This window comes from Loxodonta africana, chromosome 23 (genome assembly GCF_030014295.1).
Source record: "Loxodonta africana isolate mLoxAfr1 chromosome 23, mLoxAfr1.hap2, whole genome shotgun sequence".
Classification (NCBI taxonomy): domain Eukaryota; kingdom Metazoa; phylum Chordata; class Mammalia; order Proboscidea; family Elephantidae; genus Loxodonta; species Loxodonta africana.
In genome coordinates this window covers 48,199,757-48,221,999 of record NC_087364.1, presented here as the reverse complement: position 1 = coordinate 48,221,999, position 22,243 = coordinate 48,199,757, and the positions used below count along the sequence as shown (strand labels likewise).

Sequence of the window (22,243 nt, the reverse complement as noted above, 5' to 3'; positions counted from 1 at the left end):
TGTTTGTATTTATTGCCAACATTTAAAAATCTGGTGATTGAGCATTACATTTAGACCTCTGGCTTTTCTTGAAAAGGTGTGGCAACACCGACCATGGGAATAGCTCCTGCCTCCTTTAGATGGGGCAAGAGACTCTCCATCTGCCTCAGTTGTCACGTTCCCCAGCTCAGAAGCCAGGTGTCACTTGGACCTCACACATGCCTACTTCCTCTAAACCCTGGTCAGCACAACACCCAGTATCCCACCAAAAAACAAAACAAGCAAACAAAACCCTCTGAAATGTTCTTTTATTCTAAGCTCTTCTCTACTAAAATAAGTTAGCAGGCCAAGTGCACTATTCTCAGCCTATAAAGTACTCTGTTTTCAGGTTATACGTCAGTGTGTTGCCAGAGGGAGGCTATGGTCTTTGCATAAGACCTTACGGTCTCTTTGTTTGCCAAGTTCGTAACCCCTATTCTCTGTATTGCACCACTCTGTCTCTTGAGTTCAAGGCTAAAGTGGAAAAGAATGAGCCATAAACCTGTTGCCATAGAGTTGATTCCTGGACAGAGCAGAACTGCCCCCATAGGGTTTCCAAGGCTAAAATCTTTACAGGAGCCTTTCTCCTGTGGAGCAACTGGTGGGTTCAAACTGCCAACCTGTCAGTTAGCAGCCAAGTACTTAACCACTGCACCATCAGGGCCCCTTGAATGAGCCAAGCTAGTCTTTTCCTGTGGATATTTTTTTCTTGTGCCTTAAAATTAGATAAATAAAGGCAATTAGGGAAAGAAGGGAAACCATGGCCTCTATCAATGCAATGACCAGATGCCTTAGTGCTGAGGAAGTCATGAGGTTACAATGCTCAGGCAGCTCAGCCATTTATAATGAGGTCTACGCTGTGCCTGGGGGAGCCTCTTAAAGCTTTGAACCAAAGCTATCGCATGAAGTCATCTTTAAACTAAACAACAGTTTGATTCAACTAATAAAGAATGTTAGCCTTGAGTAGTACGCTCTTTTAAGAATTATGTATGTGAGATCAAATTGACAACAGTAACTCTAAACCACAGCGGAGAAGTTTAGGGGACAGAGAATCAAAGTCAACGATGGCGAAACAATATGGGGAGAGAGAGCGAGAATGGAGACACAATGTGAAGAATATAGCCAATGTCATTGAACTGTACCTGTGGAAAATACTGAATGAGTATATGTTTTGTTATTTATCTTTCCACCAGAAATAAAAATTATAATAATGAGGTCTCTGGGAGTATATTTACAGATGAATCAGAGGAAAGCAAGGAGTTCAGTGACTCCCGTTCTCACCCTGTCTCCATGTCACCACCAGCAAATGAAGAGTGGGGTTGGGACTCCCATTTCCTCTACCTGTCTGAGGTTGGATTAAACTCACGTGGGTTAGCCATCACTTTCCAAAGATTCCCTCCTTCTCTTCCCAGCGTGTTCACCCATGCTCACCTTCCATCCAGGAGTTTCTGGAAAAGGATGGCGATGCTTTCATTTCTGCAAGAAGAGGGTCAGTTGTGTTATTTTCACACGCTCTCTAAATGTAAAGAGTCTAGACAGGCAAAGCAGCACTCAATGAAATCATTAGAAAAATCATAAGTACTTTTAACTAGAAAGAGATGTAATATCCCTGGTCCCAACCACTTGAGTTCCAGATGAAGACTTGGAGGCCTGAAAAGATGAAGCGGCTTGTCCAGAATCACAGCTCATCATTGGTAGAGCCACCCTGGACTGCTGGCCTCCTGCTTCTACTGTTATTTTTTGGAGTACCGGTTCTGATTCTTAAGTTGTCAAGCACATTTTTTTTTCCAATTCAAGAAAATTCTACACATACAATTCAGTGACATTGATTACATTCTTCATGTTGTGTAACACTGGGGGTGTAGTGGATAAGTGCTATGACTGCTAACCAAGAGGTCACAGTTCGAATCCGCCAGGTGCTCCTTGGAAACTCTATGGGGCAGTTCTACTCTGTCCTATAGCATCGCTATGAGTTGGGATCAACTCCATGGCAGTGGGTTTGGGTTTTTTTTTTTTTTTTTTGGTTTGTCCAAATTATTCTACCATAAACATAAACTAAATGCCCCCTAAGCAAAAACTCACCCTTTTTCCATCCCTCCCACCCCTGGTAATGACTAATAATCTTTGGTTTCTATATATTGGCTTAATTCATGTAAGTAACATTATTATACCAGTATTTGTCCTTTTATGACTTATTTCACTCAACATAATGTTTTCAAGGCTCATCCATGTTGTGGCATGCATCAAGACTTCATTTCTCTGTGTGTCTGAGGCATTTTTGTTTTAAGAAATGACAAAGCTCTTTTTTGTGTTCTTAATAATAATAATACAATGTAAATATCAGAAAGTACTTAAACTAGACTTAATTTGCTAGTAGTAATGTAGCTCTGAGCATTATTGAAATCAAAACAAAAGCTGCTAGACATGTTTTTTTTAAATGAACTTTTTTTTCCCAGTTTCCTTGGAGATAACAGCCCTGCTAACTCTTCCTACTATCCTTTTCTAGCCCAAGTGTACGTGAAATAATTTTCTTAGAGAATGCTATGCTTAGTTAAATAGAAGTGGGGAAAACAGCCTCCAATTTCTGCTCTCCAGCCCTAAAGCTGCATGCTTTAAGCCTTGTAATGGTCAGAGTTGCTGGGACTTGGTCTTCATAGTAATATGATAACACCAGCAAACACGTGTACGCTATTTGTGATGCACAGTATTAAGTGCCTTACATAAATTAACTCGTTTAATCATCGTAACAATCTTTTGAAATAAGTACTAGTAATATCCCTATTTCCAGCCTGGGAAACTGAGGCACAGAGACGTTAAGGAATTTGCCCAAAGTCACATAGTAAGTAACGGAGCCTGGAATAGAAAAAGAGGGTAGCTGTGGGAACTAGGGCAAAGGTCAGCTTGCAGTTAGGGGGTCTTGTGATTACTAAAAGGAGCTCTGGTGGCACAATGGCAAAAGGTCGGCTGTTTGAACCCACCAGTGGCTCTGAGGGAGAAAAGACCAGGTGATCTGCTTCCATAAAGATTAAATGCATTGCCATTGAGTTGACTCCAACTCATAGTGACCCTATAGGGCAGAGTATAACTGCTCTATAGGGTTTCGAAGTCTGTAATCTTTTGGGAAGCAGATTGCCATATCTTTCTCCTGTGGAGCAGCTGGTGGGTTCGAACTGCCAACTTTTCATTTAGCAGCCAAGCGCTTTAATCACTTCACCACCAGTGCGCCTTCCATAAAGATTACAGTCTAGGAAACCCTATTGGGGCAGTTCTACTCTGTCATATAGGGTCTCTATGAGTCGGTTTTATGAGTCAGAATCAGCTGGACGCCCACAACAATAACATGATTACCAAACACTTTTAGTCCAGTTGGTTGTAGTGATTAATGTAATAATCTTATAGACATTTTTAATTCCTCTAAAACTGTATAAACAAGATAAATCTGGGAAGATAAAGTGTTTAATGATGCTCATAGTAGAAGAAGTAGCGCCTTAGACTGTAAGCACCAATTATTAACATTTATCTTTCCATTGCCAACCCTTGGGAAATTAGTATTAGTATTCTTAGGTTTTTTTTTTTTTTTTTAAAGAGACAAAACTAATTTACCAGCAGCAAAGATTAAGGCAATAAAATTATATGAATGTACTTTAAACCCATTAGACTGCTCAGCAATCAGGTAGCATTCAACATATGTGAAGTGTTTTGACTTTTAATTAAATGTGTATTTAAGGGTATTGATTCTTTGGTCGCACTAAGAGACGTGGATCCTTCTTTGGAGACTTGTTTTAAGTAAGCATTGTTTTCCCTTCAAACCGCACCATTTGAAGAAGATATGGAATACGTAACCAGCTTTGTAGTTCTGCATATCTCGGCCCATCCTTTGGGCCACAGTTTTTTTTTTCTTAACTATCTCTTTAGGTCCTCTCCCACCAGGAGGGATATCGATAAAGGAATTTAGTTCTACCTCACTCTGGAGAGTTCTCCAACTTTTTCAGTGTTAGTGTCAAGGAATAGAACTTACAAGCTGGATCTCATTTTTAAATCGGATGTCATCTCTTTTATTTGTCATCCTCTAATTAATAGTTAAGCACTTCATTAAGAAATAAACACACAAACACTTCCTTCTCATTGCAAGTAAGAAAAAGAGAACTGCCATTTGCGTGCTTTGTGGATATTTAATAGCTTTCCGGTCTTAATTTGTTTTGGGTTTTGTCTTTTTAATGCTGATATTTATACCTAGAAAAAGAGTGTATGAAATTTATCTATTCCTTCATGCTGGTTAACCTCATTTTTTTTAGTTTATGCCTTAGGAGAGTTCATTATTTCATCACATTTATCTTGCAAGATCTTACCTTAGCTGGTATCATATTTGTGCCTCCAAAGAGTTATTCGATTTATTTGAGGAAGAAGATGTATTAAATAATATTTACTCTCCAGCTCTGACAAGCACAGATATGAAGGTAGCTATAATACAGCTCTTGCCCAGAACTTTTATCTAATAACCGTTTATTATTCATTTATTCATTTACCAAACAGGTGAGAACAGGTAGTGTACTCACAAGACAAAGATGACTAAGGCACCTGCAGACACCTCTGAAATTTCCAGCGTGGAGGAATCAGGGAGATGGGCTGAAGGACTTAGCAGGAAGGGGCCTACAGTAGCCGCCCTGTTGTTACCATAGTGCCTACTCTAGTACTAGACCTACTTTGGGGTTGGTTGATTCTTATACTGGCTTGATGTTGTTTGTTGCTCTCAGCCAGTTCTGACTGACGGCTGCCTCACGTGTGCAGAGTAGAACTGCTTCACAGGGTTTTCAAGTCCGTGACCTTTCACAAGTAAATCACCAGGCCTGTCTTCAGAGGTGCCTCTGTATGGCCATCCCTGATTCATCCTGGGGTAACCCCACACACAGCAGATGCTTTTTTTTTTTTTATGTAAAATAAAATTTTACTTTTATACATTTTAATTTTAAATTAAAAAACTTAAATTTACTTTTATAAATTTTACTATGTAAAATTTTACTGCTATGTAAAATATTTTTAAAAGCATGAAAATAGCTGAGAAATTTAGGGAAGAAAAAAACACCAGTAATTCATTACTTTAAAAAAAACCTGGAATGAGGTTAGAATATGCATTGGCCTGGGCAGAATGGAGAATGACACATATTAAGAGTGCCCTCTAGCATTTGAACCTTGAAGAACATATGTGCCATTGTGTTTATGTGGTGAGGACACTTCTCAGGCCTGAAGTGTCTATGGGGTCTGCTGGGAAGCTTGGGTAAGGCTTCCTTCCTGGATCTGATCCTGTAACATCAGTGCTCCACAGGAGGGCGATGGGAGCACAAAACTGATCCCTCCTGCTCTGAGGTGATGGCAGAGGTTGAGGAGGGTGACCAGGATTCTGCAAAGGTCTCTGGGGGTGATAGAATACCTTGGAAATTCTTGTTCTAGAGTCAGGAGCTTAATTATTTATGATGCTACACAATATTTTGGGACATTCATTAGAAACATGCATGGCCAACTCATGAATCATGGCTAAAGTCCACCATTAATCTTTACCACATTGTTGCCATACTGTTCTAATCAGTGGTACGGCATCTCTCACCACCTCCCCCACTGCCCTGTGCTGCTCTGACACAGGGCTTTTCTTTGAGGAAATAATGCCTTTTTCAAGGGAGATAAATTTGCTTCTGGGCATGACCTTAGTCCCTTAAAATTAAGTTTCCAAGTCCTTGGGTTGATGGCAAGTATACACTTACCATCTGTTCTTATTAATTGGAAAGCAAAGTTCAAAAGTCATTCTGAAATTACTGATAAAAAAATTGACCTAAGCAAAGTTCATTTTACTATACAAGAATCTTCCTCATTTCTACAAAATGCACCACCACCCCTTACCCATCCAACTTTGATTTTACTCTTCCCCAGCTTGCATTTTCTGCCTCATTTAGGCAACTCACCTCAGTGTCCCCTGAGATATGGGAGGCTCATTCCCAGCCCTAGTTTTTCCTGTTTCCTTGCCTGAATTGTTCTTTTCCCGAAGTGATTTTCTCCTAATTCTTTAAGGCCCAGCTCTGGTTCTTCATTCCTATAAACCTTCTAGATATGATGCCCAGTGTAAACTATGAAAAAATGTTTTCATTTGAATAAGTCCCACATGTTGCCTCAGTTGTGCGTTGATGGTGGTGATGCCTTTGGACTGGCATGCCTGCTATAATATTGGACCTACTCTGGGGTTGGTTGAGTCTTATATTGGCTTGAGTTTGTGGTTGTTTGTTGCTGTTGAGTCATTTCTGATTTATGGCTACCCCATGTGTGCAGAGTAGGACTCTTCCATAAGGTTTTCAAGTATGGGATCATTCATAAGCAAATCGCCAGGCCTGTCTTCTGAGGTGCCTCTGGGTAGGTTTGAACTGCCAGCCTTTCAGCTAGTAGTCAAGTACTTAACCATTTGTGCCTTACCATGGATTGTCATTTTATCTGTGAATTCATCTCTTTCATTTGCAGGTCAAAAAAATTTCAGTCTTTTATTGAGAGCTGCTTGGTAAAGAATCACAGCCAGCGACCAGCAACAGAACAACTGATGAAGCATCCATTTATACGAGACCAACCTAATGAGCGACAGGTCCGCATTCAACTCAAGGACCACATCGATAGAACAAAGAAGAAGCGAGGAGAGAAAGGTTAGCAAGCACATTTGTATTTCAGTAAGGGAAACAAAAGACAGAGTGAGTCACGGGCTCTTTATGTATTGAAGGTGACCATGGCAATCTCAAATGGGCCTGCATTATTCTTTACTGTGAGGGACTGCCTCCCAGATCACAGCCTGCGTGCATCAATGGAGTGAGACTGCTGAAATGTAGCCTTTCATGAAAGAATGGAACCATGAGAGACATTGCCTCTCCCAGACACTGAGCAAAGTCATGTTGAGTGATACTATGAAGTGTTTCAATATAACAAGTGATTATCTTAATTGAAATGAATATTCACGTTTAGAAGACTAAAAACCTACAGAAGACAGACAACCTAAAAAAAAGTCACCTAGTTGACATTTTTCTGGGCTGTCAGACTTCAACATTTAAGGTCTTATGCTCTGAGGCTAATTGTAATTCAATTATTTAGAAGTTGGAATGAATTTTCTTATAGTTGCAGTATTACAAAAGATTATTAGGTTGCCAGGCTTGCTATATGGAACACTGAATTTTGAGCTGGAAAGTCTTTAAATGTGAGTCTTTATAGAGACAGGAACTCTTATCTCTGTGGCTCTAGCTGTTAAACATACCTATTTTTTTCCCCCACTACATGATTGGGAAGGACATGAGTACAAACTTAGGGTCCTGGAACTGTACCCTAGTTGTTTGGATGGAGGCTCACAATCCCTTAACTAGCATCCTGACTGTCCAGAGGAAGGCATAACTCACATGGTCGGGAGCAGGCTTATGGCCAGTTGAGGGCTGGGTAGGAAAGCTGAGGTATGGGAAGGGAGAACTGGAGAGGACAGAGAAGGTGAGGGCTCTCAGATGGACAACAGGAGGGTGCAGCTGGTGGGGGGTGGCAATGAGGAGGCAGAATGGAGCTGGAAAGGTGGGCACGAGAGTGTGGTGAGTGGGGAGTAGATGGACAGATCAGGGACGGAGGATGGGAGATAGATGGTGATGTGCTTCAGTCGCTTCCATCCTCTCCACCCCTCCCCCTTTTCTTCACAGTCCAAAGGGCAGTGGGCAGCAGTGAGACAGGGCTTGCTCTCCTTTTATTAGTATTCCCTTTCTTTGCCTCTGCAATTCATACCTAGAATGTGGCGAGCTGTGAGCTGGGGACTAAGGGAAGGGCAGTTAGCATGTGGAAGTCAAGGGTGGGCAAGGCAGTATCAGTGGAGGGATAGGTCAGAGGAGAAATCTTCAGTGAAGATTCAAGGTTAGAGTTCCTTCTGAATCCAGCTAGGAGACTGTGAGGAAAGTGTGTGATGAGGTTAGACTCAGGAGAGGGCGGTTATGAGACTCGGCCAAAAGGAGGCCCATCTCCCAAGTCTGTGGAGAGGGATGAGGTGTCATTCAGGGCCCAAGGAGCTGGGGAGCCAGCCCTAGCTTGAGGAACTAGAGGAAAAAAAAGGCATGAGGAGAAATAGGTAAGATCAAAAAGTCCACAACAGATTTTTCAACTGCCATTTACTAATGATGTTCTCAGGCCACTCCATGAGATCAAAATTTTAGAACTGTTTATCAGACATACAACAATTCCATGTCTCTTAAATGAAGACTTCTTTTAGAAAAAGAAATTTATTGCACTATGGGTATCTAGAGTAAGTGCTCAAATTCTGTTTTCAGACTACCTGTGCCCAGGTTTTGTGTCCAGGTTCTAGCTCTACCACTTGTCAGTTACATGAACTTCATCCCAACTTCTTATGTTTAAAATAGGGGTGAGGTATAAAAATATTATCTATTTCCTGGGGTTATTACAAAGATTAAAAGAGGTACTGAATGTAAAATGCTTAACACAATGTCTGGCCCATAGAAGAACTCCATTAATATTAGCTATTATTATGATTGGTAAAGTAGAAGGCCAAGAAAAATGATGGAAACCATCAGTAAGATGAATTAACACAACAGCTGCAACAATGAATTCAAACATACCAACAGTCATGAAAATGGCACAGGATTGGGCAATGTTTCATTCCGTTATTACATAAGGTCTCCATGAGTTAGAGCCAACTTGGCAGCAACCAGTGACAAAAACAATTAGTTAAGTAATTCTATACCGAAATGTAATTTTCAGTACTACTGAAGGGTAAATCATACTGGTATAGTGAGAACGCATAGACTCATCTCCTCCAACCTATAAGAACGGGTAAAGCTTGTGCCTTGGGTTGTTTTCATATTTGGGGCACAAACCCTGAAATGTGATTCAGAAATCACCATGCCACGAAGATAGACTTAATGTGTTCAATCTCTGCAAAGTAGAAGGTTAAGATTTTTCGTTGTCGTTGTGTGCCATCAAGTCAATTCTGACTCACAGCAACTCTATGGAACACAGTAGAACTGCTTCATAAGGTTTCCTAGACTGAAATCCGTATGGGAGAAGATTACTAGGTCTTTTCTCCCATGAAGCTGCTGGATGGGCTCAAACCCGAGACCTTTTTGTTAGCAACCAGGTGCTTACCCATTGTGCCATCAGGGCATATTCAAGAGTTACATGATAAGTTAAGGAACCCAGTCCTGTTTGGGCTTAGGGCTTCAGGAAGCCACAGTTCTAGTCTCATTTTTGTCCGTTCCCCAAGGAAAGACATTTGATCAAATGAGGTCTCATTCCATTTGCTCGGTTTGGTCAAAATGACTTAGTGTGGTCCCTTCAATACTTTTTCACTCTCTTAGTAGCTCTCTCAATGACCAGCTTTTGGTAGAATCAATTAATTTTATTTTGCATTGCCTTATATTTTTGTTTTTGCTTTTTTTTTTAACCTGATGTTTTTCCTTAAGATATATTAACTCATGCTAATCTAGCCCAGTAATATAAAAGCAATAAAACCAAATTCTGGTGAGGTATTAAAATTCCGGAGCCTAACAAATGAAGCTTTTACCCTAGAGAGTAGAAGGTAATTGGATTAATTGTATGCTTCTTTCCTTGCTATAATTTCCTTTATTACATAAAATTTCTGCCTTTTACTTTGAACTCCCTGTTTATCTATTTCAGGAAAGTTTGGAATATTGAACTTTCAGAAAGGAATATTAAAACACTTTGTTCAGATTCTTTACATTTTGATGAAATAATACTTTCAAAATAAGTAGCCCAAAAGTTTCAGATACATCTAAATATCCAAAGCTAATTTGTGATTAAAAAAAGTACTTGAACTCATCAAGTTTTGGTGTGTTTTTATTGTGCCCATAGTGGCTAAATAGTACGGTTGGCAAAGTATGTTTATTTAAGCTTATGTTCAAATTGAATAGTTCTGAGTTGGACTTCTGCCTCCTGATGGTAACATCACCAAATTGCAGTTTCAGTTCCTTTTTAAGGATGTACAAACGTCTTCCACCTCTTTCAACTGCTGTCTACCTGGAGAAGGGCTACTGACCCTCCCAGAACCAGTTTATTTCCTCTCCAAAGCCCTCACTCTCCCCCTTCCCCAGTATGACTTGCGGAATTAGCTGCTACTTTCTCTGATATGTTGTAAAAACACTGGTTTTAAAGCCCGAAAATTTCTGGATTCAATTCTAAATCCAAACCCCAGATCGACCTTTGATTAATGAAATGATATCAGTCATATCACTTAACCTCTTGTAATCTCAGAATCCTCACTTGAAAAACATGCATTATCCTAGCGGATTGTTCTAAGAAATAAATGAGGGAACATAGGTGAGGCGTCTATCATGGTGACAGGCATGGGAGACAGCCAATACATGTTTGTTCCCTTTCTGCATGATCGTGGGGGACTTTGAGTATTTACTTATTTATTTGGTTCTGATCTCCTCTAGAGCAAAGACTCAGTCTTACTCATTTTTGCATCTTAATTCACTTAATATTTCACTGAATTGAATGAATGTCCCCAGTGGGTCAAGCAAAACAGTTTTTAGCTATATATATATTAATAGCACATATTATGGCACAGTATTTAGCACAATGTGTTGTGCTAATGGCAGTTTGTGAATCCATATAAGTTGTAATGAAGCTCCTACTTAAAAAGTGATTAATATGGACAATAAGTTAACAGTGCAGTGAGTCAATAAAAGATTGATTTGGGTGGCTCTGTAATGGGAGTTAGCAGAAACTGAAAGGTTATTTTTCATTTCCTTGTCTTGTCTTTTCTGTGAAAGTTAGGCATTAGGGATGGACATCTAGACTTCACTGGGACAGCCTTGCATGGGTTTAATTCCATGTACTTGAATCCAGCTGGTGGGAATGACATCTTTCTCTGCAGCTGGGCCAAAAGTCGGGAGATATGGAGCCTGGTTTCAGCTCAGCAATAACTCCAACTCTTTGGGCCTCATTTACTTCTCTATAAAAGGAAGAGGCTGAACTTCACTGATCTGCAGCATCTTTTTGTGTGGTTAACATTCTGTGAATCTCTCTCTAGATGAGACAGAGTACGAGTACAGCGGAAGTGAAGAAGAGGAGGAAGAGAATGATTCAGGAGAGCCCAGGTAGGAGAGCGAGTGCCACACCTTCTAATTTTCACATTTTGAATTGATGTTTGTGTGAAATTCACTGCTACCTTCCTTTTGATATATAGGTTCACCTTTAAGAGTCTACCAGGGTGGTCTTCTTTAATTTATTACCCATGAACCTACTCATTAATTTGGGGAAGTTTCCCTGGGTAGACTCTTACGAAAACGTGGAAATCAGCATATTCTTTATCTCGTCTCCCAAGATTTATGGTTTATAGTCTTAGGCCTCGTTTCCTCACATGTGTAACATGTGGAATGGATAGGAGGCAATTATCTGGGTAATGCAGGATGGGAAGGACTTAAAATTGCAACTTTCTGGAGACCGAGGTAGTGTTTTAGGACTTGAGTTATTCAGTTCATTACTTCATACCTTTGAGAAGCCTGTTTAGGCAGCCACTGTCTTTGTCACATGCCTTGGTATTTTCACCACAGTCTAATCCAGGAGGAAATGATTTCCAGGAAATCAAATTACACTTTAGAGGTGAACCCTAAATAGAAACTTTAATACCATTCCTGTTGTCACATGTTGGACTCCAGAATCAGGTACTGCCCTACAGTTACCATCCTTGTGTTTTGAATTTCACTTGACTTTGATCCTGACTTTTTTCTATTGTGTATTTATAAATAATTAAGGCTAGTGTACTCACCCTGCTAAGATTTCTCTTTTGTGAAAATTCAGCTGGTAGCAGCAGTGTTCTTGGCTTGGCAAGTCCAGCACACAGCACACACCATAGCACTGTGCAGTGTAAATGGGAAGATTCATTGCAGTAAACTCACAAGCAGAAGGGTCACCAGGGTATATGGGTCCCCATCATCTAGCCATCTAAGCAGTGACACCCTTGTGCTCCAGGAGAAGGACGCAGACCATATCATTGAGGCAGAGCTTCCTGACAAAGGAAGGGGCTAACGAGTTTAATTCTATTACTGCAGGAATGAACTAGAGGCCTTGTTTTAGCTAACTCAGACCCACAGAGCTGAATTCTTCCTAACACATTGCCGTCAGTCAATTCTGACGCATAGTGGCCCTATAGGACAGAGTAGAACCATTCCTTAGGGTTTCCAAGGAGTACCTAGTGGATTCGAACTGCCGACCTTTTGGTTAGCAGCTGTAGCTCTTAACTACTATGCCACCGTGGTTTCCGGATTCTTGCCAAGCAAACAGAATTAGCTTACAGACCCATACAGTTTTCATATCTTCACCTGCTACAGGATTTCTCAAGCTCAAAGACTGAAGGACAGTTCTTTCTTTCTATCTCATACTTAATATGTTGGCCATCCCAAGTTTACCGTTATAAAGATGATGACTGTCAAGTAATACCATGGAAAGTGAACATTCCTGTAAGGTTGAGGACCAAATGCCCTCCTTTCGAAGGAGCCATTGCACTGTGTGTGCACTATGTTCTAGATGGTCGAGTCAGCCATCCTCATCCCTTTCTGTAGAACCAAGAGCCCCATCTTTTATAACACTTGCTAAGCTGAGTGTTAGGAGTCACCTCATGGGCCAACCTAGCCACCCCAGCCATGCCCGAGCACTTCTATGCTGTAACATGTCATTGTAGCACACTGAGGATTATGTTCCTAGCCCTGTTTTTATGGACGCATCTAATTAATCTTCATGAATTCCTAAAAAGTAGAAAGGGACAGTGATTACCTCATTTTAGAAATGAAGTAACAGCCTGAGAGTGACAATGAGGTCATACACTGAGTTGATGATTAAGTCGGAAATGCAGCTCAGAGCTCCAGACATTGATTCAGCATAATTAATATTATTGACATGTCCTCGTGTGTATGTAAGGCTGGGTTCACAAAGCCTATCACCTTTGCCCAGAACGTGTGGCCTCTGAAATAGATAGGTACCATTTTTTTGTTTTTTGTTTTTAGAGTTTTACACAAAAGCTGGAAGTTTTAGAGGAGGCTTATTATTAGGAGCAGTCATTGGGTGCTACAAACTGTTAACATGTTTGGCTGCTAACTAGACAGTTCTAGGTTCTTGTCCACTCAGGGGCTCCTCAGAAGAAAAGCCTCATGATCTACTTCTAGAAAACAAGCCATCGAAAACCCTATGGAGCAGTTCTACTCTGACCACATGTGGGGTCACCATGAGTTGCAATAATGGTATTATTGGTAGGATCCAAGCTTTGTCTACAGAACATCATGAACAAGGCCTTGAGTCATTTTTTGGCAGCATCTCACAGAGCACCCTAACCACTTTCCAAAACAGAACCTTGAACCCTTGATAACTGCCACCAAACCTGCTCTTCCCCCAGCATTCCCCACCCCCATTCTCACCACCACCATCACCCAGCTGCTGAAGATGAACCCTGCAAGTCACTCCACACAACAGATCCATCAACAACTTCCATCAGCTCCACTTCCAAGACCTTCTCCCAGCCTCCATCCCCACCACTGCCATCCTGGTTAAAGCCTCCACCACCTCTCCCCAGAGTGGCTGAAGTAGTGCCCCAGCTGGTGGCCCTGCTGGCCCTCATACCCTCTGCAGTCTATTGTCCATTCAGCAACCAAGTCCACTCATGTTACTTTTAAACCTTTCTGTGACTTCCATGACCCATAGCTTTCCCCAGTCTGCCCTCTCTTTCTGCCTACTCTTGTATCACTCTTTCTATTACTCACTGTGCTCCAGCAAGATGAGCTATGGTCAGTGACTCAAAAAGGCCACACCTGTTCCCACTTGCTTTCCCTTCTCCCCCTCCATCTTCATGCTACTGACTCTTCATCATTTGAGTCTCTGTTCAATTGTCACATTCTCAGAGAAGTCTTTCCTGACCATCTACTCTAAAGTAGATCCCTTAATCCTCACCCCTGGCCCCTGCCACTGAGTCACTCTTAAACTATTACTCTTTTATGTTTTCTATAGAGCCTTCTGATACCCAAAATTATGTCATTTACAATTTTTCATCTTTTATTTATCTAACTGCCTGGTGTCTCACAAGAAGATAAACTCTTGGGAGAGAATTTGTATATCTGGTCACCACTGTACCTCTAGGGGCTGTTACAGTGGCTGCCACATAGTAGGTACTCAGTAGTTATTGTTTAATGGATTTATTTCAAACAGAAGCTGCCAGAAAGAGTAAAAAGGCTATGTTAGAGTGAACAGATACAAACCATTTTCCATGAAGTTTCCTCCCTGTTAAGCTACCTCCCAGTTGTTCACGTGCTGTTAGACACAAACACGGCAGCCCTAGTCTACCAGTACGGCAGGTGGAGTTTGTTCCGATGTTCTCTGTCCCCCCGCTCTCTCTGTTGCATACACACATGCACAACCACCGTTTTATACATGAGGAAACTGAGGTGCATGGTGCTTAAGAATCAGTAAGCCGTGTGGAAGTCCCAGCTGCTCCTTCTGTGGCCGAAAATAAACCATTTCACTTCTCTTTGTGGTGCAGTGGACAAGCCCTGAACTCCTCGGACTTAGCCAACATGGGCGTGGTCATTTTCCGTCTCTGGCTAGTTGTGTCTTCACATGAGCAGGATAATTATTGCCTCATGGGATTTGGAGTGAGGAGGAGTCAAGGAGCAGCATGGGTGAAATGATCTCTAAACTGGAAAGCCATGTACTAATCTGAGTAAAGCTATTTCCTTACTGCTTGCCACTGCTAAATTTTTTTCCCTGTTTTTTTTATTGTACTTTAAGTAAGTTTACTCTTCAAGTCAGTTTCTCATACAAAAACTTATACACACATTGTTATGACACTAGTTGCTCTCCCTGCAATGTGGCAGCACACTCCCCTCCACACTTGTTTCAGCCAGCTGCTGTCCCCCTCTGCCTTCTGATCTCACCTCCAGACATAGTCTCATGTGTCTACTTGAGCTAAGAAACACACTTCTCACCAATATCATTTTATGTCTTAAAGTCCAGTCTAATCTTTGTCTGAAGAGTTAGCTTCGGGAATGGTTTTAGTTTTGGGCTAAAAGAGAGTCCAGGGGCCATGATCTCTGGGGTCCCTCCAATCTCAGTCAGATCATTAAGTCTGGTCTTTTTACTAGAATTTGAGGTCTGCATCACTTTTCTCCTGCTCCATCAGGGATTCTCTGTTGTGTTCCCTGTCAGGACAGTCATTGGTGGTAGCTGGGCACCATCTAGTTCTTCCAGTCTCAGGCTGATTCACCATTGCTAACGTTTATTTGGTGGCTTTATTCTTGCCTTTCTTAAATGTGAAAATGAACCGTTCTGAGGCTTAGGGCTTGCATACTTGCTAAAGTCTTTTGGAAAGAAACCTTTGCCATGTTACAAGGGTGAGGGAGGTGTGTGGACAGTCCTGAAGAGGGATGATGACCCCAGGAATGTGATATCATCTAGGGATGGACAGCAGTATGCAAATAGCCATACTGAAAGGGAGACCAAACACCAGTCTTCTGCCTTGACAGTGTCTTTCGAGGGTGAATGATTTCATTAATGGGGGATCTAGCACCTACGTGAGAGCATGTGGCTTCTTCCCCGCATGTGGGTGAGTGATCTGCAGACTTGTAGTAGTGATGGCCCCTGGCCCCGTGTGGATCCTGATCTATCTCTGTCCCACCCACAGCTCCATTCTGAACCTGCCAGGGGAGTCAACGCTGCGCAGGGACTTCCTGAGACTCCAGCTGGCCAACAAGGAGCGCTCAGAGGCCCTGCGGCGCCAGCAGCTGGAGCAGCAGCAGCGGGAGAACGAGGAGCACAAGCGGCAGCTTCTGGCTGAGCGCCAGAAGCGCATCGAGGAGCAGAAGGAGCAGCGGCGGCGGCTGGAGGAGGTAAGGGCCTGCCAGGCCTCTCTGCACCCGGCCACCCTCGGCTTTGTCACCCTGGCGTCACCATAGACCCAGGTCCCACCCTGAGGCAGGGCCCACAGCCTGCTTGGAGCATGCACACCATGACTGCAAAGGAGCATGAGGCCTTAGTGCCCTTACCTGGCAAGGGCTTCCGTGGTAGGTATTGTGGTGTGGTCACAACAGAGAAGCAAGTGAGGCCTTGGCCCCTTAAAGTCTCATTCAGATATCACCTATGCACTCTGACCTTTCTCAAAATCACACTGCCACTCTCTAGCATGCCCCTTCCCTTTCCCTGGTTTACTGTGTTTGCATAGTTCTTGTCACCTTCCAGCATACCCTGCATGTACTTTCATTTGGCTCTCTCTTCCCCACTAGAATGTAAACTCCGTGAAGGCGAGGATTTCATCTCTTTTATTCACTGTTTCCAGGGCCTAAAACAGTGCCTAGCACATGTTGTTGTGTTAGGTGCCATCAAGTCGATTTTTGACACGTAGTGACACCGTGGGACAGGCTAAAATTGCCCGATGGGGTTTTCTAGGCTATAATCTTTACAGAAGCAGTTAGCCAGGTGTTTCTCCCGTGGAGCTGCTGGGTGGATTCAAACGCCAACCTTTCAGTTAGCAGCAATTAAGTATTCTTGGAGTGAATGAGTTAATATACGAATGAATGTGTCACCACAGTGAATAGGCAGATAGGTGAAATACCAAGTGTGGAAAGCAGGTCCTGCCCCTTGATACTCTGTTGCCACTCCTCTGAACACTGGTAAAAGCCTTTCACAAGTCCATCCACACATTCCCAACAACTGTCTGTCCTCCAGTTTGTAGACAAGACCTGCTTTTACCTGCGAACACTTCTCTAATCTGTTTGGGAAACCATACCAGCAGCCATACTTCCCTATATGACTGGTCCTGGGTGAGGCCCTGGCTCTTGTGGTCTTCAGGAATTTATTAAAGTCTCCTTCCCAGAACCTTGCCCAGATCCCCAAGGCCTCCTTTTTCAGCCAGAGAAATCAAAGTCTATAGACAATTAGGAAACTAAGAGAGCATAGCTCTTGGGGAAGTTGGAAGGCAGATGAAAGGTCACTAACTACACAGTGATTCTCCCAAACCCCGTCTTGCTCCTCATTAACAGGTTACAGTGATTCACTTGCTTTGTCAGGTGGCCATTGTGGAGTTACAGCGTGGTGAATTGCAGACACAAGGAACAGATTGCTTTTAAAATGGTACATCGAGGTCACATCTCCCGGGTTTAAATCATTGAGGGCCTCAGTTCCAGTTTGCAGTAAATCCCATCACCCTCATTATGTCTCTGTAATGTTATTTTGCACACCAGCAACAATAGTACCCACCAGTTGGAATTACTGAGTGCCTCTGTAGGCCACAAACCTGGTGTGGTGGGTGCTTAGCTTATATCTCTTATATCTTATCTCTTTGTGTATGTTCATTATCTCTTAAGTATTGTGCATATAATTCCCATTTAACAGAAGAAGAAACTGAGGTTCAAGCTGAAGTATTTGGTCTCATCTCACAGGGTTAGTAAGTATAAAGCCCAGATTCATACCAGATCTTCCTGACCCCAGAGCCCATGAGGTGTCTGAGACAGTCAATGTCTATGTGAAATCAAAACCTTGAACTTGGCTCTCAAAATTGCTCTTTTTAGGTATCTACAAACAGCAGTAGGCAAGCGAAGCACCTTTCAATCTAAGTAGATGTGTCTGTCATAATGTCAGTGTGAAGAATGCTTAGCATGTGGGAAATTCGGAGTCTGCCTGCTGTCTTCTGTCTGAGAAGTACAGGGTAGAGAGAGAGGCACCGCGACGCTGTGGAGCAGAAACTGGCAGAGTGGGCAGAGGCTGGGCAACGTGAGGCTTGGGTGCTAATTAGGCAGCTGTCAGAAGTGAAGTACAAAGCGTAGGAATGGGAGGTGCCTACAACCTCTGGCTACTCCCCTGGGCACAGATTGAAATTCTCAGACTGGCCCCCAATCCAGGGCCACACCATTTCCCTCCTGTTGGGTCTTCTGTCTGGACTCCTTTAGACTTCTGATCAAACCTCTCTCAGGCTCTCCCCCTGGATTCCCACCCACCCTGCTTCTTTCCTGGCTTGTGGTTTATTCTTTCTAAGAGTGTTCCCCGCGGCCCCCACCTCACTGGAGCATGACATTCAGGAAACCTTGACCATTTGCCTTTTCCCTGTCTAGTTAGTGGAGTCCTTGCCTCAAGATCTACTGCACTTACATTTAGGTTAAAGCACTCACTGTGTGACCCTAGAAAATCCCCACTCTCATCACATAAGTCATTTAAAATACTCCAGAATGCATGCACACATGCACACACACACACGCACACACACACACACACACACACTTACATGAATGTCCTACTTTTTTGTTTAACTGTAACATAAGAACTTTTGGTCTTTGGACCTAGATCCCCAATTAATGCAAAGTCTTATTGAAAGATGTATTTTTGGTTTTAATATTTTTCCCCTCCTACTTGGTATGATTGATTGGTGCTTTCTACCCTTTTTCTTCAAGTTGGGTACTTGGTATGATTGATTGGTGCTTTCTACCCTTTTTCTTCAAGTTGCCATATTAATAATTTTTAACAGTTACAGAGCACTGGCCATATGACAGGTATGGCCATATGGATTGTCTTATTTAATCCTCACAATAATCCTGTGAGATAGGAAATACTCTTATTTCCAGTCAGAAGACAATGCAGCTGAGTCTAGGGGAGGTTAATAACTTGCTAAAGGTCACACAGCTTGAGAAGAAACCAGGTTTCAAACACAGAGAGATTGGACTCCATAGCCCACGTCCTAAGTCACGGCACACGGCCTGCCTCTCTGTTGATGAGCCATGGTCAGCTCTTCACCTGGCCTCTGCTTCTGAAAATTTAACGGTTTCTGAGCGAGGGCAAAGAAGCCGCACTCAGCAGAACCTCATCTTTGAACTGGGTTCTGGCTCTTATGCTCCCAGAGTAGTACGGAGGTCCGCTGTGTCTTCTCTAGTGGCATTTTCTGGAGCCTGTATTGTGAAAGTAAGTCAGAGTTCAGAATCGGTGGTGCAGAAGTAGCCACAGGAACACACCCTCTTAGCCCTGGCTTGCACAGAAGGCATTGGCGTGCAGAAGGACTGGAGCCCTTTGTCTGTGGACGAGCCCTGGCTTCTAACTGGAAACGTGAACTTTGTGGTTAAAGGGCATCCGTAGATTATACCAGCTTTATCTTTGGATCCTTTATCTTGTTTCCACAGCTCAGTAGAAAAGGAAAAAGGGTATTAAATAGACTGCTATAAATTCTAAACAGCTAAATAATACTCTCTGCCACCAAAGACTCCTCTCCCCCTTCTTGCTCATACTGGATCCCCATTGTAGTGGGTTGAGTGATGTTCCCCCCCAAACCTCATGTGTACCTGAAACCTCACAATATAATTTTTTTTTAAAATAGAGTCTTTGCAGATATAATTAGTGAAGGCTTTTGAGATGATATCATGTTGGACTTAGGATAGGCCCTAAATCCAATGACTCGTTATAAGAAAACACAGAGACATAGAGAGAAAATATCCATGGGAAGATGGCAGCAGAGACTAGAGTGATGCAGCCACAAGCCAAGGAACGCCAAGGATTGCTGGGAGCCTCCAGAAGCTAGAAAGAGGCAAGGAGTGATTCTTCCTAGAGCCTTCAGCGGTTCTGCCAACAACTTGACTTAGGACTTCTGGCTTCCATAAGTGTGAGAGAATATGTTTCTGTTGTTTTAAGCCACCCAGTCTGTGGTACTTTGTAATGACCACCCTAAGAAACTAATGCACTCACCCACATCTGCTGCCCTGGCCTGTGGTGGAGATTTGTTTTCTGGTGCCCTGAGTAGGAACTTGGACTACACTGTCATGTAGAAATAGTTAAACCCCATAAGTAAAATCCAAACCAGTAGCTGTTGAGTCAGTTCTGACTCATGGTGACCCTGTGTGTGTCCAAGTGGAACTGTGCTCTATATGGTTTCAATGACTGATTTTTTTTTTTTTAAGTAGATCACCCCACCAGGCCTTTCTTCCAAGGTGACTCTGTGTGGAATTGAGCCATCTTTTGGTTAGCAGCCGAATGCATTAACTGTTTGCTCCACCCAAGGACTCCCAGACCCCATAGTCAGGCATGCTAATTTAGCTTCATTATGGATCAAATGAGCTTTTGTAGGTGTCCCAGGAAATATATTTCATTTCCAGGTAAAGGCCACTGAGATGCCCCTTTGGTAACACAGGGCTTATATGGGCTGGAGCCTTCATACTGCTAAGTGCTCTCACTTATCACCTCCCCAGAGATTTCCAAGGAAGTGCTGAATGTCCTTTGCTATTTATGCATAACCATGTGGATTTGCCTAGGTTGTAAATCAGTGTTTGTACATCCTTAGAAGAACTTTGACTATAAACTGAATGTAGTCACTCAGCAGCTTCATTAAAAGGACATGACTTCAGGCCAATTAAATGGTGAGTACAAAACTCTCAGCTTTTGACCAGTGATAAAGTACAATTTACAACTAAGTTCCAGGAACCTGATTAAACCCAACTAAGGTGAATAAGTCCATCGATACAGAGAAAAAATACAGTGACAGCCTCTTCTATATTTATTCAGCTCAATAAAAATTTCCATTTAGCCTAGACAAATTACAACTTGTTTTATTCTGTGCCATGGAGTTAGGATCCAGGAATCTGGACCTTGAGACCTCATTCCTACTCTGGTAATCTCAAACTAATCTTGGGTAGAAGATTTATGGTAATACTTGATTTTGCTCATGAGTTTTGAAATGAGATTAGTGATTTATATATGTTTTCCAACTTACTGAGATCATTCTTTACCTTCATTGTTGGGGGTGGTATCTTTAAGTCCCAGGAATGAATCAAACTGATCCCAGGCCTTCGACCTGCTCCCTAGTAGTAAATTTTGCTCTTCAGAGAATTATGTTAAGTTTTTCAAGCCACCAAGGTCCCATTTAGTGCCCTTCAAGACCATCATGACATTGTCTGGTTATAAAAACAATCAGTTCTAACTAAAAAATGTTCTTATATGGCTTTGGTTCCATTACCTGAAAAAACAAAAAATTTTTTTAAAGAAATACCGTCTGTATCTCATTGGCCAATACCAGTGAGGCACTAATGTATAAAATGAGACTCTGGAAGTCTACAAATGTAAATTCCTTATAAGTCTCTAATTTTTTGTGCGTGTTTGTATGTGTGTTTCTTGACCTTTTTGTGTGAGTATATGTGGTAAAAATATGTATAACAGACCATTTGCTAATTGAACAATTTTTACATGTACAACTCAGTGACATTCATTCATTCATCATGTTGTCCAACCATGACCACTGTCTGTTTCTAAATTCTTCCACCGTCATTAACAGAAACCCAGTGTCCCTAAGCAGTGACTCTCCCCTTCCTCCTCCCTCCCACCCCGTACCCTTACCCAACCCAGTGCCGTCTAGTCGAGGTAACCACTAATAAACATTGTTCTTCATATATTTGCCTCTTCCCTGTAAGTGGGATCATACAATATTTGTCCTTTTGTGACTGACTTGCTTCACCCAGCATAATGTTTTCAAAGTTCATCTATGTCGTAGCAAGTATCAGGACTTCATTTCTCTTTATGGCTGAATAATATTCCATTGCGTATACGTACCACATTTTGTTTACCCATTCATCTGTTGATGGACATTTAGGCTATTTCCACCTTTTGGCTGTTGTGAATAGTGCTGCAGTGAACATTGGTCTATAAACCTCTAACTTTTCATTGTGAGTGACAATAAAGAGGATATTGGACTCAATTATTATTATAATTGTTGTTGAAAGTGTAAGGTAGAATTAAAGCCTTTTTCCTATTCCTGTAGGCAGTCATTAGACATTTAGTGGATATCTCTTTTGTGCAGGCCCTGTGCTTTCAGTGGGAATACAGTCTGCACTCAAGAAGACTGGAGTTGGTGAGGGAGACAGGCAATAAGCAAATAGTCACCCAAATAACCATTTATTATCATTGCCGTGACTGTTATGATGGAGAAGACATGTATACTAGAGAGGTATACAACAGGAGCATGAACCCAGTCTGACCTGGATGCCAGTTGGTCAAGGACTATCTAAAGGAGAGGAGGGTGGCATGCAGAGATGCTAGGCAGATGAGCCATGGCACAGTCATGCATGGCCTTATAGGCCAAGTTAAAGATGTGAATTTTATTCTGAGAATAGTGGGAAGCCATTGACACGTTTCTACCAAGAGAATATAACCAAATCTTCATTTTTAAAAAGAAAGTGTGGCTGCTGCAAGG

General features: G+C 42.2%; 1 protein-coding gene across 4 annotated transcripts in view; it reads left to right on the top strand.

Moving 5' to 3' along the window:
• The window catches only part of TNIK (TRAF2 and NCK interacting kinase), a 482,068-nt gene that overhangs the window by 352,350 nt on the left and 107,475 nt on the right, over window positions 1-22,243 (top strand). For all 4 annotated transcript variants that reach the window (XM_064275470.1, XM_064275471.1, XM_064275469.1 and 1 more), the window contains exons 10-12: window positions 6,520-6,695; window positions 11,078-11,144; window positions 15,713-15,917. In XM_064275470.1, the coding sequence (XP_064131540.1) occupies window positions 6,520-6,695; window positions 11,078-11,144; window positions 15,713-15,917 (448 nt within the window). The remainder of the gene's footprint in view (window positions 1-6,519; window positions 6,696-11,077; window positions 11,145-15,712; window positions 15,918-22,243) is intronic.